General features: G+C 25.8%; 1 protein-coding gene across 1 annotated transcript; it reads left to right on the forward strand.

The window, feature by feature from the left end:
• Window positions 1-176: 176 nt before the first annotated feature.
• LOC123260558 (poly(A) RNA polymerase gld-2 homolog A-like) lies at window positions 177-11,478 on the forward strand. The gene is made up of 10 exons (XM_044721714.1): window positions 177-315; window positions 561-1,375; window positions 3,148-3,701; window positions 4,137-4,330; window positions 6,929-7,209; window positions 7,281-7,449; window positions 8,684-8,827; window positions 8,907-9,225; window positions 9,348-9,463; window positions 11,298-11,478. Exons 2-10 carry the CDS (start codon window positions 1,079-1,081, stop codon window positions 11,468-11,470), a joined length of 2,247 nt encoding a protein of 748 aa, XP_044577649.1. The 5' UTR covers window positions 177-315; window positions 561-1,078; the 3' UTR covers window positions 11,471-11,478.
• The last annotated feature ends 5,671 nt before the right edge of the window (window positions 11,479-17,149 follow it).

Here is a 17,149-nt window from a genome sequence, read left to right on the forward strand (position 1 = left end):
ATTACACTACACGACACACGACAACATAATTATTATTATCAGCTTAGTATTGTATTACATATATTATATACATATATTTGTACTTTTTTTCATTTATTCGGTAACTTTTCTCTGAAAGTAATTTATTTGAATTGAAAAAGGCGTCGGGTGTTATTTTAACTTTTGATTAACTAATGAATTTTTTTTTACGAATTATATATTTACAATCATCAATTTATCATTGTTTATAAAATTTATTTATTTATATCTATAGTGTACATTATATAAAAAATTGAATTTTTTTTTAACGTCAACTCTGCTCGGCGGTTTTAAGTCGTAAGTTTTATATTTTACTTATTTGCTCATTAAATATCCATAAAATAATTTATTTATTTATTATATAATATTAAAATAAATAATTATAATTAATAAGTTCATTCATATTAGCAATTATTTTGTTCAATTTTTTTCTAGTGAACATTTGTTAAGTCTAAAAACATAACCTCAACTTATTAGCATAAATTAATAATTAACTATTAATATTTTGTCTTAATATAAAGTTTATTTTTTTCTGTTGACAGGACAACAAGGAATTACCAACGAAAAAAATATTTTTATAAAAAAAAAAAACTCCTGCACGCACCAAGAAATTCCTTGATTGTCCTTGAACCTTAAAAAACATTTAAAAAAATAAGAAAAATAAAATTAAAACAACAAATTAATTAAAGAAAAAAAAAAGAAAGAAAAATATTATCATTTGTATTGGATACTTAAATATTATTATTATTTTTTTGTGTTTGTCGTGCGTATAAATAAATAATAAGTGTATTTATATCATCAGTTCTCTTGTGGTCGTGATACGTGAAGAGCTGGCTGATAAATAATTTATAAAAGTCACCCGGTTTATTAATTAATTAATAAGTATTAATATTAAATGAATTAATTTATTAATGAGTATAATATATGAATTATCGAAGAGAAATATGATATTTTTATCTTTATCGTGAGTTAATGGATCAGTCGTTGAGCGACGTTAAATTAAATAGGGATAGTTAATAAGTGTTGGTTTTATTGTTGATAATTTAATTTTTTATTAATAATGTATCAAACAATGTATCCGTCACATTTAATGATGCAGATTGTCGACCAACCTAACAGACACTGTCCTCAGATCTCTATCCCTCCTTATCCTTACTCCACCAGTTCGAGTAATAGTAATTACTACAACAGTAATCATAATAATAATAGTAATAACTATCATCACCATCATCATCACCCTCCTCATCATCACAATAATCGACACCTAGTGCATCAGAATTTCCAGCAGGATAGCAATGGAAGACGTCAATTATTTCATTTTAATGGCATTCAAACTAGACAACGTGAATTGATGCAGGTAATTTTTTAGAGTTATTTTTCATTATCAAAATAAAGGTAGCCGACATCTAAAAATTTTTAGAATTTTTTTTTTCATTGGAAAAATTATTACAAAAAAATTAAAAAAAAAAAATTCATTTGTAAAAAACTTTAAAAACTATCGGTGCAATTTTTCAAAAATATTTCTTTGTTTTAATTTAACCCTCGGAGTACACTAGGGGTCATTTTGACCCCAGAATTTTTCTTATCCTAAAATATTTCTCGATAATAGGTTCGTTTTTAATTAATTTTTTTAATATTAAAAACTATTTAATTAAAAATAATAATGATTGTATTCAAAAGAGCATTGTTTTACCTACCAAAAATGTAATAAACTGAATTCCGATAAAACGCATAGTTTCTGAGATATAATTCTTTGAAAGTCAAGTGGGGTCAATTTGACTCCGTGTGTACTCCAAAGTTCTGTTCAAAGGTGTGTACTCCGAGGGTTAATTATTTAAAAAAATCAAAAAATTAAAAACGTGGGCTAACTTTGGTATTATTTTTTCATTTTAATACGGTTCAATTCTAGATTAATAAATAACAAATATAAGGATCACAGGTGTTTGGAAAACGCACTTAAATCAATTGATTTAAATTAAATTAATTGAAACAATCCGGCTGTCCAATTTTAAAACACAGGAACTGCAAAAGTTTTATACTTATTTTTTTTAATATTGCTGCATTTTTTATAACTTTTAGACCTTAATTTCAAGTATTCTTAAAAATATTTATATTCAAGTATTTTCTATTCATAAATCAAATTTTTCATCAATTTGACAGGCAAACTTTTTTTTAATAAGAAGAATTAAATTTCAAAATGTTAGTTACTGTGTTTTGAAATTGGACAGCTGAATCATTGAATTTCAATGTTTCGTTTTGATTCTTAAGACTTTATCAACACAAAAAAAAAGGTTCACTTGAGCGAAGAAAATATTTTTCTTCCGAATTTATTTTCTTGAGCGAAAAAAAAATTTTTTTTGACAAGAAAATTCACTTATTCCAACAAAATTAATTCTCTTGATTTAAGAAATACGTATCTTAATCCAAAAAAATTTATTTAAGTCAAGAAAATCTTGTTGTTTTGAGAAAATTCAGCCTCTTGCTCCAAAAAATTTAGTTCTTGATAGAAGTAAATTTTCTTGTCTTGAGAAAATTTCTCTCTTGCTCCAAAAAATTAAATATAAAGATAGAAGTCAATTTTCATTAATATTTTTATTGATTAACATATCAAATAGGAAGATTAAATAATATTTCATTAATTTTTTTCATTCAATATGTATAATTGCACGCTAAAATAATATAAAATGGGTATCAAATATTCAAGAGAAAAATTTTCTCAAGGTGAGAAAATTTTTTTCTCAGCTGAAGTAGGTAGCGCTGCTTCTCTAAAGTATCTCAAAATCTTGATCAAATATAAAAATTTATTGTATCAAGTATTTATGATAGAATTAAGAAAAAATTACTTCCACCAAGAATAGAATTTCAATAAAAATTTTTACTTCGACCAACATCGGTCTTCTTTTAGGCACCCGAAAATTTTCTTGAGCCAAGAATTTTGTTCTCTAGTCAAGAAGTTTTTTTTTTTGTGAAGCTTAGATTTAAATATGTTAATTATTATATTATTTTCCAGAGCTTAATAAAGACAACACGTTACAATTCAATAATTGTTTAAATTGATTTGTGTTTTCCAAATTCTGATATTTATTATTTTTATTTGGAATTTTAATTATTTTTTATTTTGTTTAATAGAATTCAATTTACTCACTGGGACACAATCGCAGAATGATTGTTGAAAGTTTATCACCTAGAAGACCAGGAGGATCTCCTCCAGGAGGAAATAATACAAATTTACCTGCGAAAAATTGGCATCAGAATAAAAAAACAAATAATAATAATAATAATAACAATAATAATAATAATAATAATAGTAGTAATAATAAAAGTCATAATAATAAAAACGGTTATTCAGTGCCAACGAACGCTAAAAAAGTTAGCAATAGTGATAGTAGTAATTGTCAAAATAATAATAATAACAGCAATAATTATAATAATAATATTAACAATAATCATAATAATAATGATAATAATAACAATAACAATAACAATGGAGGGAAGAAACAAAATTACAACCGATCAAATAAAAGAAATATGCAGCGGGATCAATCACAGATTAAGGAAGTCAATAATTACGGAAGTGATAGTGGCTTCAGTTCACGATCTCCAACGCCTAGTAAACATGATAGCCAAAATGAAAGCTCTGATGATCGTGAGTCCATTGCATCTTCTGCCGAACCTGATATCAAGTATGTTTTTTTTCTTTTTAATTTTTTTATTTAATTTAATTTATTTTAAGAATAAATTATTTTTAGTGTTTAATATTAAAAAAAAAAAAATATCAAAATTTTCTTCTAAATGAAAAAATAATCAGCTCGGATATATTTTTTTTTTAATCTTTATTTATTGAGCCAAATTTTTTTTATTTGATATTACGTAAAAATTTTATAATTATAATAAAGAATACTCCCAAAAATTTAATAAATTAATGAAGTAAAAACTGATCAAATAAAGTCAAAGTATTTTAAAATTTTTAAACAAAAATTAAATATTTATTTTTATTAATTTTTAAGTGTCGGTAAAATAATAAAAGAAAAAAAAGTAATAAACAAAATGATAAGATTTAATAAAGAAAAGAAAAAAATTACTAATATAATATATTTTTTATTTGTTGATAAAAACAGAAAATTTCAACAAACACGTCCAAGCCCATCATCAAATATAACTTTCACATCTCAGGGATTTATTAATAATACAAATCAATATTATCCTAATCAACATATGAATTATTGTCTCAGTACAAGTCCTACGATAAGTCCGTCTGCAACACAACTGCACCAGCTAAATTATCAGGGAAAGAAACGTAATCACACAGGTGGTAAGTCCAAGAATAAATAACAAAAACAAGTTATTCGTGTCAGCGATAAACGTTTAAAAAAAATTTTTTTTTTATTTAAATGATGTTTAAATTTTTTTAATTTTCTGGCTTCATTGCAAATATGAGATTCATATAAAAGCAATTTTAATATACATTTGATACCTGTAATAAGTAAAATATTTATTGGAACAAATTTTTTTTTCACTAGATTATAAAATTTTTATTTTTCTTGTTGGAGAAAGAAAATTTCTAGTAATTTAATTATGAAATTATTGTGATATTAACATGAATTCGGAATAAAGTGCTGGTCATATCTGCATAGAATCATTATGATATCATAGATAGATAGATAGATGAAAAATTTTATTTGACTCTGGAACCTAAGCTCCCTCAGAGCCATCAGTATTCAAAATACATTGGTTTACATAGGTTTGCATTTGTATATAATATAACACAGTACAAGATTACTTAATTAATTAATAAAAGGTTTACAATTAAATTCAATTTTAAATATAATAAAATCCAAATAGATCATTTAATACAAACAAATAATTTCATTTAAAGTCATAATAATTTAACAAAAAAAAATATTTAAATGAGATCAAAAATAAAGATTGCAATTGTTAGTTGTCATGTTCAAAAGAGTGATTGAAGCAAGCATTTTTAAATTCAACCAAATCATAGTGATATTGTTTGCCTTTTTAAATCGTAATATAAAATTATTGAGTCATAACTGTATGGGTGATTCTCTGTAAGGATGTTTTTTGCTGTCCCAGGCATTTTTTTATTAGAAAAATTGTTATTTTGTTACTAAAAAAAATTTATTACGAAAGTAAAAAAACATTTCTATTTGGAGCATTGAAAACTAAAATGAAATAAATTTTGATTTTTTTGCTATAAATTGGTAAACCACCGAAATAACAGTCCCCTGGGCTGTCCCATTCCCAAAATTAAAACTTTAAGATTAAATTTTGAGTTATTCGTCAATAATATATAATTTGGTCCATAATGTTTATAAACTTAATTAGTTAACTAACAATCTTCTTCAATAAAAAGTACCGAAAATTAATTTGTTTCATTAAATTCATTAAACCAAAGTTTGTCTCAGGCATTTTAAGAACAGTCCCCTGCCAGAAGTTCAAAGCCAAAAAAAAAAATCCAGCTTGTTATTTTACCTTTTGTAAGGTTTATAAGGACCTAACTAGCCTTGAGTTAATAAACATAGGAGTGTTAGCGCTTTATCGGCATTTTATTTAGTGTCAAAGCTGGAAATATGTGTCTGGGCCACTTGAAAACTCAGTCCCCTGGCAACTATTTTTATTTATAATTTATTTATAAAATTGGATCCATAAGTCTTAATATTATGCTAATTAATGTAAATATTGATTAAGAACTTGAAAAGTTGAATGCATTGAAATAGTTTGCTTGATTTTTCTCAATTTGATAAAAAAAACAGTCCCCTGACAAACAGTCCCCTGTCATGTTATATGGCAAAAAGATACACAAATATCGAAAAAGCAAAAATTAATTCGGCTGTTTATTTATTATCATTAAGCTGATAGTTTTGTAGCCCTTGTTAATTTTTTTTCTAATAGAATCAAAAATAATTTGGTCAGACAATTTTGTACAGATTGAAGACGTTCTTACAGAGAATCACCCATATATAGGAAATAATGAAAATTAATTAAATTAAAGAAATTTTTAGGAGGATTCAAATTGTTTTAAAATAAAAGATAATTGTCTTGAGACGAAAAAATTTTTTCAATCAAAAATTTTTTTCAAACTAAGATAGTGTTTTTCTAAATATTCTTTTAAGTTAAGAAAATTAAGAAAGAAAGTGAAGTAGTTTAACAGTATAGTGCATGATAAAAATACTGTTTTTCTCAATTATTTTACATTTCCTCTGATTAACAGAAAAAATGACAATTTTACTGATCTACTTTAAAAAAAAATTCGTTCCCATAAGTGAGGAGCTGATTTTCAAAAGGGTATCTTTTTATATTTCAAAAGAGCAGTTTTTTGAACTTTTAAATATTATTCACTTCGAGAATTATAAAAATGTCTTAATGAAAATCGAATTATAGCTTCATAACCGATAGCACTTTATAGCTAAATTAAAAAAGTTCAATAAAAATATTCATAATAATTTATAGCTAAATTTGTCATTAAAGACAAATTTGGGAACTGGGGGAAATAAAGGATAAGGGGGGGGGGAGGGACCTTACTCAGTAGGAACTTTTCGGTGACCGAAAAAATAATTCAGACAGCCCAGACCGGGACTCGATCCCGGATCGTTTGGTTACGCGCCAAAGGCTCTACCAGTTAAGCTATCCGAGACATTGCCCGTAACTACCATTCAGTCACCTAAACAATTTTTTTTGTCTCGATTAATCAAAAACGAAAAGATACCCTTTTGAAACTCAACTCCTCAAGTATTCTACTTATTACGGGTCTTAAATGAATATTGATATGGCTGTTATATAAATCTCATATTTCTGTCAAAATATGAGATTCATAATGAACCTCATCATGATATCAGCTGATTTTTACACGAGTGCATGCATAATTTTTATAAATTATTTTTTACTGCTTCAATAGATCGAACAAGTGCGATACACAAATACCATCAAGTCGGGAAACAACCGGATTTGGCAATGCAATTTGCGAGTATATTCCCCAGATCATTTTTGGCTCCGGATCGTTATTTAGCTAGGTCAAATTCGATTGCATCGAAGACATCACCCAGTGAACTTTTACGTCACTCTAAGTGGGACAAATTGTCACAGAGTGTTTGGGATAAATTTTCTTCCCATCAGCAGTCTGAAGAAATGTATGTCAGAAAACTGATGCTGTGGAAATACTTGCTAATTTATATCAAAGTAATTTTTTATTATTTTTTATTTTTTATATTTCATTAAAAATTTCAAAAACTAATCAATAATTATTACAGACAATATATCCAAGGTACAGTCTCTTTTTGGTCGGATCAACAATGAATGGATTTGGGGCCTGTACGAGTGACGTAGACATTTGTTTAGTCGTACAAAATACCGAGATTATTCTGCGAGAACGGGCGCTCGCACACTTAGAGGAAGTTAAAGCTTGTCTGAGTTACTGTGGTAATTTATTTGTTATAATTTTATTTTTATTATATATTGAAAGAAAAAATTTGATGTATAGTTTATTTTTAAATTCACTACTTAACAATTTAAATATGTTAATTATTTAAATTGTAGAGAGAAAAACTTATTTATGTAAATCATTTAAAATTTAACTTTAATGTATAATGATTTTATTGCAACTTTCTCAAAACAATTTAATCATAGAAATTTTATTATCTCATTATTAAAATAAATATGAGATCTGATTTAATTTTTTAATAAAAATATACTCTTCTAATAACAATTTAATTTTATAATTAACGCTCGAAAAATGAATCAAAATTAAATTCTAAATGATTTAAAAAAAAAAATTTCTTCCTACAATTTGAATAATTAATTACTAGCAACCTTGCAGTCACTGTGTGACTGCCGTAACTTGTGAACTATAAGTAAATAAAATTTTGCTTTATTAAGTAATGACTTTCGTTAAATTGCACTGTACTTTCTTAACTATTGACGTTTTTAAGGATATAAGCTCACCCCAATGTTACACTCATCAAGACCTTTCATTTGAGTACCCACATGCATTTTGATATATTTTTCATATATACATATATATAATATATACAAATATATAAAAAATTGATGTAAGTACTCAAATGAAAGCTCGCGATAAGTGTAATGTCGGGGTGAGCTTTTATCTTTAAAAATGTCAATATTTCACAAGATATTTATTAAATTGAACTGTACTTTCTTAACTATTGACGTTTTTAAAGATATAAGCTCATCCCGATGTTACACTCATCAAGAGCTTTCATTTGAGTACCCACATGCATTTTTGATATATTTTTCATATATACATATATATAATATATATATAAATATATGAAAAATTGATGTGGGTACTCAAATGAAAGGTCTTGATGAGTGTAATATCGGGATGAGCTTATATCTTTAAAAATGTCTATAGTTCACGAGATACAAGCTCATTTCTTAATTATGTATCTAGAGATAGAGAATTTTCGAATGCAGCCTAAATACTTATCATCATAAATTGACTATTGGTGAGAATGATATGAAACCATGAAAAGGCACAACTCCAGGTCAAGACTTTTCCAACAATACAAAATTTAACCAAAAAAAACCCATTTTATCATATAAATACACCGGCCACAAAATTTTGCTTATTCTCTTAATACAGATAATATCAAAAACTCGAACAAAAATATTAATATTAATGATTAATTTACAGATTTCATTCAAAATTTAGAATTAATTCACGCAAAAGTGCCAATTCTAAAATTTCGAGACGGAATACAAAATTTAGAAGTCGACTTGAATTGTAACAATGCCGTGGGTGTCCGGAATACACACATGCTTCACTGTTACTCCCGTAGTAAGTTTAAATTTATTATTATTATTATTATCATCAATAATAATAAAACAAAATCAATAATTATTAATAATTTAAACAGTCGATTGGCGAGTACGGCCTTTGGTACTAGTCGTAAAACTATGGGCCCAAGCACAAGACATCAACGACGCCAAAAACATGACGATCAGTAGTTACTCATTAGTATTAATGGTGATCCATTTCTTGCAATGTGGTGTCACCCCGGCTGTTCTGCCGTGTTTGCAAACGCTGTACGGCGATAAATTTCGAGATGATTCCGACATTCATACCATCGACATCAATGAAGAAATGCACATTCCGTCAAAATTGTTGGGAGAATTGAATCATCAGCCACTCGGTGAACTGTTCTATCAGTTTTTCAAATACTACGTCAATTTCGAGTAAATATTTTTTCAAGTTTTTCTTATTATAATTATAATTATAATTATACTAATAATTAGTGTCTTAATTATCTAATAATTTAATGGTGGGTGTTTTTATAAAAATTAATTTGTTATTTCAGCTTTATTCGATACGCGGTATCGGTACGTTTGGCAAAGCAAATACCTATTGAAGAGTGTCGTTTTTCTCATTCGTTAAAAAATGATCCTCACCAATGGAAATGGCTTTGTGTTGAAGGTATTTTAATTATTTATTATTATTGTTAATATTATTATTCAACATTATTCTAAGATCGGTGATTTTACTTATTAAAGAACATTTATTATTTTAAGCCAACTTTCACGATCCAATTTAATGGTAGACTATTCAATTTTTTATTTATTAATTATTACATCACAATATTGTCGGTATAACCACTCATATCATCTTCGGGTAAATATATAGGTGATTCTCTGTAAGGATGTTTTTTGCTGTCCCAGGCATTTTTTTATTAGAAAAATTGTTATTTTGTTACTAAAAAAAATTTATTACGAAAGTAAAAAAACATTTCTATTTGGAGCATTGAAAACTAAAATGAAATAAATTTTGATTTTTTTGCTATAAATTCGTAAACCACCGAAATAACAGTCTCCTGGGCTGTCTCATTCCCAAAATTAAAACTTTGAGATTAAATTTTGAGTTATTCGCCAATAATATATAATTTAGTCCATAATGTTTATAAACTTAATTAGTTAACTAACAATCTTCTTCAATAAAAAGTACCGAAAATTAATTTGTTTCATTAAATTCATTAAACCAAAGTTTGTCTCAGGCATTTTAAGAACAGTCCCCTGCCAGAAGTTCAAAGCCAAAAAAAAAAATCCAGCGTGTTATTTTACCTTTTGTAAGGTTTATAAGGACCTAACTAGCCTTGAGTTAATAAACATAGGGCTGTTAGCGCTTTATCGGCATTTTATTTAGTGTCAAAGCTGGAAATATGTGTCTGGGCCTTTTTAAAAACTCAGTCCCCTGGCAACTATTTTTATTTATAATTTATTTATAAAATTGGATCCATAAGTCTTAATATTATGCTAATTAATGTAAACATTGATTAAGAACTTGGAAAGTTGAATGCATTGAAATAGTTTGCTTGATTTTTCTCAATTTGATAAAAAAAAAACAGTCCCCTGTCATGTTATATGGCAAAAGATACACAAATATTGAAAAAGCAAAAATTAAATCGGCTGTTTATTTATTATGATTAAGCTGATAGTTTTGTAGCCCTTGTTAATTTTTTTTCTAATAAAATCAAAAATAATTTGGTCGGACAATTTTGTACAGATTTAAGACGTCCTTACAGAGAATCACCCATATAATAATTATAATAATTAGAATTATATAAAGATGTTATTGTAAGATGTTTTTCGGTTGCCGAAAAAAGTTTCACTGAGAAAACAACAACATTTTTATATAATTCTTATTAAAATTGTCTTAAAATAAAAAATTTTCAATTATTATATATTCACCCGAGGATGGTATGAGTTCTCATACCAATATTGTGGTGTAATAATTAATAAGTAAAAAATTGAATAGTATACCGTCAAATCAGATCGGGAAAGTTGGCTTAAAATAATAAATGCTCTTTAATAATAATTATTATTATTATTAATAATAATTTTAGATTTTCATGTAATTCGCTCTTCAGTCTAATAAAAACAATTTTTCAATTTATTTTTTCGTAATATTTTGCCTGTATTTCCCTCCAGGCATAAAAAATTTAATCATAATTCATATCTAAATTTGTCATTAAAGAAAAATTTGACCGAAAAAATAATTTCAACAGCCCAGACCGGGATTATTTATTTTTTTCGGTCAAATTTGTCTTTAATCACAAATTTAGCTATGAATTATAGCTGAATTATATATACCTGGAGGGAAATATTACGAAAAAATAAATTAAAAAATTGTTTTTCTTAGGCTGGAGAGCCAATTACCTGAAAATATAAAAAAAATCCAATATTAAAAGATAAATAATAATAATAATCTTGAGTAGAATTATATTAAAAATAAATTTTTCTATTATTATTAACAGAACCATTTGACCTAACAAATACCGCAAGATCAGTATATGATTTCGATACCTTCGAGCACATCAAACAAGTATTCAAACTGACTTGTGAAACACTAGAGAAGACACATTCACTGGAGAGTGTTTTCAAGAAATTAAAACCACAAGAACAAACCACCGACTCTACCAACTCTTAATAGCTAAATAAAAAAATTGAAATAAAACGCCACATGTCTTCAAACCTTATCAAGTAAAGGAATTAAGAGACTTCTAGTTAACAAAAAGATTATTAGTTAACAATTACCTCAACGGTGGATAAATATCAAAAGCATTTAAATGCTTAGTCTTACATTCATTTATCAATTAATTAACTAATTAACACTCGTCGCTCATATAAATAAATAATTATCGATTAATTTAAGTAGTTAGTATCGTGAATGTAAGCTCAAAAATTTTAGGCTGTGCTTATATCGAGTCCACGCGTGACTATTGATTCTGTGATAATTATTTAATTATTTAGGGAAAAGAGATTTTGATTGAATCTAGTGCGCGTGTTAATTTATAATCTTCATTTAATTTATTTAATTTTTTTTTATTTAATCGATTTATAGGTTACTGCTAATGAGGTATAGAAGTCTGTTTATATTTTCTTAGTATGTAAATTTAAATTAATTGATTGATTGTAGGAAAAGAAAGAAAGGACTTATTCGTTTGCGTAGAGTTGGATTTTTCAATTTGGGAGGGGGGAATTTCAATCATGGTGCAATTTACGGTAACATCAGTATAATTTAATTAAATTATTAATTATACATTTTATTTAAAAATTGCTGATGTTGTCAATTTTTTTTTGAAAATTTAATTGCTATTTTCCAATCAATACATTTTTTTATTTTCTAGGTACACGGAAAAAACAAGATGATACTGGATATAATCCCAGATTATACTCAGTGATATCTGTGGTGAAAAAAAATTTCAGATAGTAAATAAAAAAATCAAGATTATACTGCGTGATATCTGGATTACACTCATTGTAATCTGGACTATACTAGCTACTATCTGAAATTTTTTTCACTCAGTATAATCTGGGATGATATCCTGTGTCATCTTGTTCTTTCCGTGTAATTAATTGAGTTAAATTTTTATCTCTATGAACTTATATTCACATACACGGAAGGAAAAAGATGATACTGAATATCATCCCTGATTATACTGAGTGAAAAAAATTTCAGATAGTAGCTAGTATAATCTAGATTACAATGAGTATAATCCAGATATCACGCAGTATAATCTGGATTTATGAAAATAAAATTAGCATACAGCTGACAATTTTCAGAATTTTTTTTATTAATAAAATTATTACAAAAAAATTAATAGAAAAAATTGCACATGTAAAAATTTAGGAAAACTATAAGTGCAATTTTTTAAAAATATTTTTTTATTGCTAATTCAATTATTAAAAAAAAAATAAAAATTTTTTTGTTGTCGGCTAATTTTAGTTTCATCTGGATTTTTTTAGTTACTATCTGAAATATTTTTTCACCACAGATATCACTGAGTATAATCTGGGATGATATCCAGTGTCATCTTGTTTTTTTCGTGTAAATTTAGTTGCCTTTGAAGTAAATTGTGTATTTATTTGTATTGATTGATTGACTGATTTATTTGTTAAAAATCAGTAATTAAATTTTCAAAATTAAAATAATTATTGAATTACTTTTTATATGAATTTTTTCGCAGCATTTTTTTTTCATAAGCACTGTGATCTCATAACATCTGAGATAAAAAAATGTGTGCCTTATAATTGATGTTCTTTTTGCAACAATTAGAGTTAAAGTTAAAAATGAAAAATAAAAAAAAAATAAATAAATATAGAAATGAGATTTATGAGGGATTTGAAAGATAAATAAATCATGAGTAAGATGTCGAAGCTAAGGATAAGATGATCTCATTAAAAATAATTTTAATTAAAAAAAAATATTAAAATATATAAATAAAAAAAAAAAATGTATGTTATTTTCTCGAGTCGTATGATCAAATATCTCTTCCTCAATTTAATTATTTTGTATTTGTCGATGTATGTAATAAAAAATAAAAAAAAAATAATAAAATGAAAAAGATTTAAAAAAATATTTAAAATATCAGTAATAAATAAGAAAAAAAAGTTGTTAGTAATTTTTATGAATTTTTTTTTAAAGATTTAATATTTGAGATTGATTTTTTGGAATTAGCTTTTGTTTATTGAGGAAGAGAAAAGTTGTATTAAAGAAGCTGGTGTACAGTTTCACTTTGATCTGTAGAAAATATTTTTTAATTTTTTATTAAAGCGATTGAATGAATATTTGTTCAAAAATATAATTTTTTGATCCTGAGAGCGAAAGATTGAAAAAAAAAAAAAAAAAAAAAAAAAATATTTCTACAGATCGAAACAAGTTTTTTGTGCATAATTTTGATTTATTAAATGATATAGCGCACAAGTTAAGTAATTTGATAAAATAAATAATTCCACGTCCAAATAAATACATATAAATATTTTGCACAATCTTCAAGTATCAAATTTAAATAAAAGTGCCAAATTAATTTTTCAATTGACAGTGTTACAGGTCTATCGGAACATTTGTAATTACTCTGGTTCAATTCGATTAATTTTTGTGATCTTATAATTTTTTTTTAGTGTTCTTGAAACACTGAATAGATACATTGTTGTAAAATTGAACCGGGGTAAATTGAATAGACTTGTAACGCTGCCTTTTCAATTGACAATAAAAATTTAATTTAATTTTTCGAAAATAAAAATATCAATTTAAGTAAATAAACATTCCATTAATTTAATTTGCACTTATCTATAAATCAAATTTAAAGTAAAGTAAAATTAGTAATAAAAATTATCAAATAAAATAAAATATTTTTTGCGGCAATGTAAACTTAAATTATTGTAACTTTTTTCTAATTATAAAACAAATTTTTGTAATAAAAAAACAAATTTAATAAACTATGAAAAATATTATTTTTTACTCCAGTTTCCAGTTTGTTTAAATTAATTAATTTTTTAGTAATATTTATTGAATAAAAAATAAAAGTATCAATAATGTCATAAATAATTTGTAAACAAATTAATTTTCAAGATTATTATTAAATTATAACTAAAAAAATATTATTAAAAAATTGCACGTATAATTTTTTAAAATTTCTACATGTGAAATTTTTTCTTTTAATTTTTTAATAAAATAAATTATAAAAATTTTCAGATGGCATTAAAATTAATTTAGCAGATATTTGATAATTTTAATAATATTTTTGACAAATAAATTATGGCAAAAAAAATTGTAAAAATTTAAAAAAATTAAAAATGCAAATTTTTAAAAATAATTTTTCGGAATAAATTTGTTTGTTAATAAAAATAAAAAAATTGATAAAACTAAAATTAGCCGACAGCGAAAAATTTTTATTAATTGAATTAGCAATAAAAAAATATCTAAAAAAAATTGCATGTATAGTTTTTTAAATTCTTTACATACGGAATTTTTTTTTAATAACTTTATTAATAAAAAAATTCTGAAAATTGTCAGCTGCCTGCTAATTTAATTTTCATAAAAATTGATGAAAATTAATTTAGCAGATATTTTATACCTAAATTTTAGAATTCTTTAAAACAAATAAATCATGGCAAAAAGAATGAGAAAAAAATATTGACATGTAATAGTATATTACACACCTAGGGAAGTAAAGTAAGAAATGTCTCAGATCACATGTAATTGTTGGCCGAGGCGAAGCCGAGGTCAACAAACATGTGATCTGAGGCTTTCTTATTTACTTCCCGTGGAGTGTATACTATTTTTTTGCTCGACGAAGGCAGGAAGCGGCAATTTCGTTTAGCGCAGCGGGCCGAAAGTTGACGCTTTCTGCCCGTCGAGCAAAAAAAATTTTTTCTCACCTCCGGGCGGAAAGCGTCAATTTTCCTCCCGCTGCGCTAAACGAAAATGCCGCTTTCCGCCTCCGTCGAGGAGAAAAATAGTATACACACCACGGGCAGTAAATAAGAAAGCCTCAGATCACATGTTTATTGACCTCGGCTTCGCCTCGGACAACAATTACATGTGATCTGAGACATTTCTTATTTTACTGCCCTAGATGTGTAATATACTATTAAAAATTATGAATGCAATTTTTTAAAAATAATTTTTCAGAAAAAATTTGTGCATTAAATTAAATTATCAAGTGACTGATAACTTTTATGTCATTAAAAATTTTCAAGTGACTGCTAACTTTAATTAGATGATAAATTTAGGGCGTATTTACAGGTGTGCCATATAAAAGTCAACCAAGAGTATAACTATGCCAATTTTAGCTGTGCCATATCATTTATATCATATGAAATCTCTACCATAATAAAACTGAACCGAAATAAATCTTTATCATATGAAAAGCCTACCAATAAAAATTTGTAACAAAAAATTAGCCTACCATTAAGAAACTGTACCAATAAAATTTTCCGCCAAATTAAAATACGCCCATAAAATATCTCTACCAAGTGAAAAAGCAACTGTGTATATTTATATATATATATATATATATATGTATATATATATGTATATATATATATCTGAACAAAAACAGTTTCACTGTATAAAAATCGCGCCAAGTCCACGTTCATAAGACTATCAAGATAAAAAAATTTCTTTTTTCTTTACAAAAAGATATAAAATAAAAAAATAAAAAAATCCAAGTAACCGATATGATTGTATTTGATTTTCGGAAATTAAAAAAAATTTTATTGTAAATTTGAAAATTAAAAAAAAAATTTTGGATCGTATTTAGTGTGCATGGTTGCAAAATATTTTACTTTTAATGAAATTCGTAAAATCTATTTTCTAGGACTTTAAAAAAATTGAAATACACAATGACGCACACCAAGTACGTTCTAAAATTTTTTTTTAAATTTTCAAATTTACAATAAAATTTTTTTTAATTTCCGAAAATCAAATACAATCATATCGCTTACTTGGATTTTTTTATTTTTTTATTTTATATCTTTTTGTAAAGAAAAAAGAAATTTTTTTATCTTGATAGTCTTATGAACGTAGACTTGGCGCGATTTTTATACAGTGAAACTGTTTTTGTTCAGATTTTAGTATTTTTTGTAATTATAATAAAAATTTACAATTGGTACCAACTTAAATCTCGCGTTGGCTGCATTTTTTATAGCAAACTATCCCCTTGAAGCTACAGTTTATGTAAAAACAATTCCAGCGCACCCTGGCGGATGTAGATGCAAGCTGTGAAATGTATTTTTTTAACTGTAGTTTCCCATCTATTGGAAGATTACCATGAATTCTCGAATTATTTAGTCTGTGGCATGTCACTTTTTACATAGAAAAAAAGTCAGGATCGAAATTTTTGAGCTTGCTATAGTTTGTGCTGATAAAATTTAATAATTTCAAGTAGATTAATTGTTATAATTGAATATAATTAATTAATATCAGTAAAATAAAGCATGAATTACTGTTATAATATAAAATTTAGGAACAAGAAGTACCGTAGAATTAAATAAAATTTTGCAACCTCAAAATACCGTTCTGCTTACAGTAAACACAGTCGGTAGTCTCGCGCTCCGTTTACAACGAATTTGAACGGAACTTGGCGCCAGATTCTGAATCAACCGATTTTGACCGGACTGGTGGCGATCGACGTGGTTTTTTGAGGTTAAGAGCTGATTAGTTTTTGGAATTGAACTATTAAGCCGTTTAGAAGTTATTCCAAAAAAACCACATTTGAAAAAATCGGTTGATTCATTCGAGAGATATGGTGAACGAAAGAAAACCGAAAAAAGTGTTTTTTCGGAATAACTCCAAAATTCCTAGCGCGATCAATTTAAAATT

The sequence above is a fragment of the Cotesia glomerata genome, linkage group LG3, assembly GCF_020080835.1.
Source record: "Cotesia glomerata isolate CgM1 linkage group LG3, MPM_Cglom_v2.3, whole genome shotgun sequence".
NCBI classification, from domain to species: Eukaryota; Metazoa; Arthropoda; class Insecta; order Hymenoptera; family Braconidae; genus Cotesia; species Cotesia glomerata.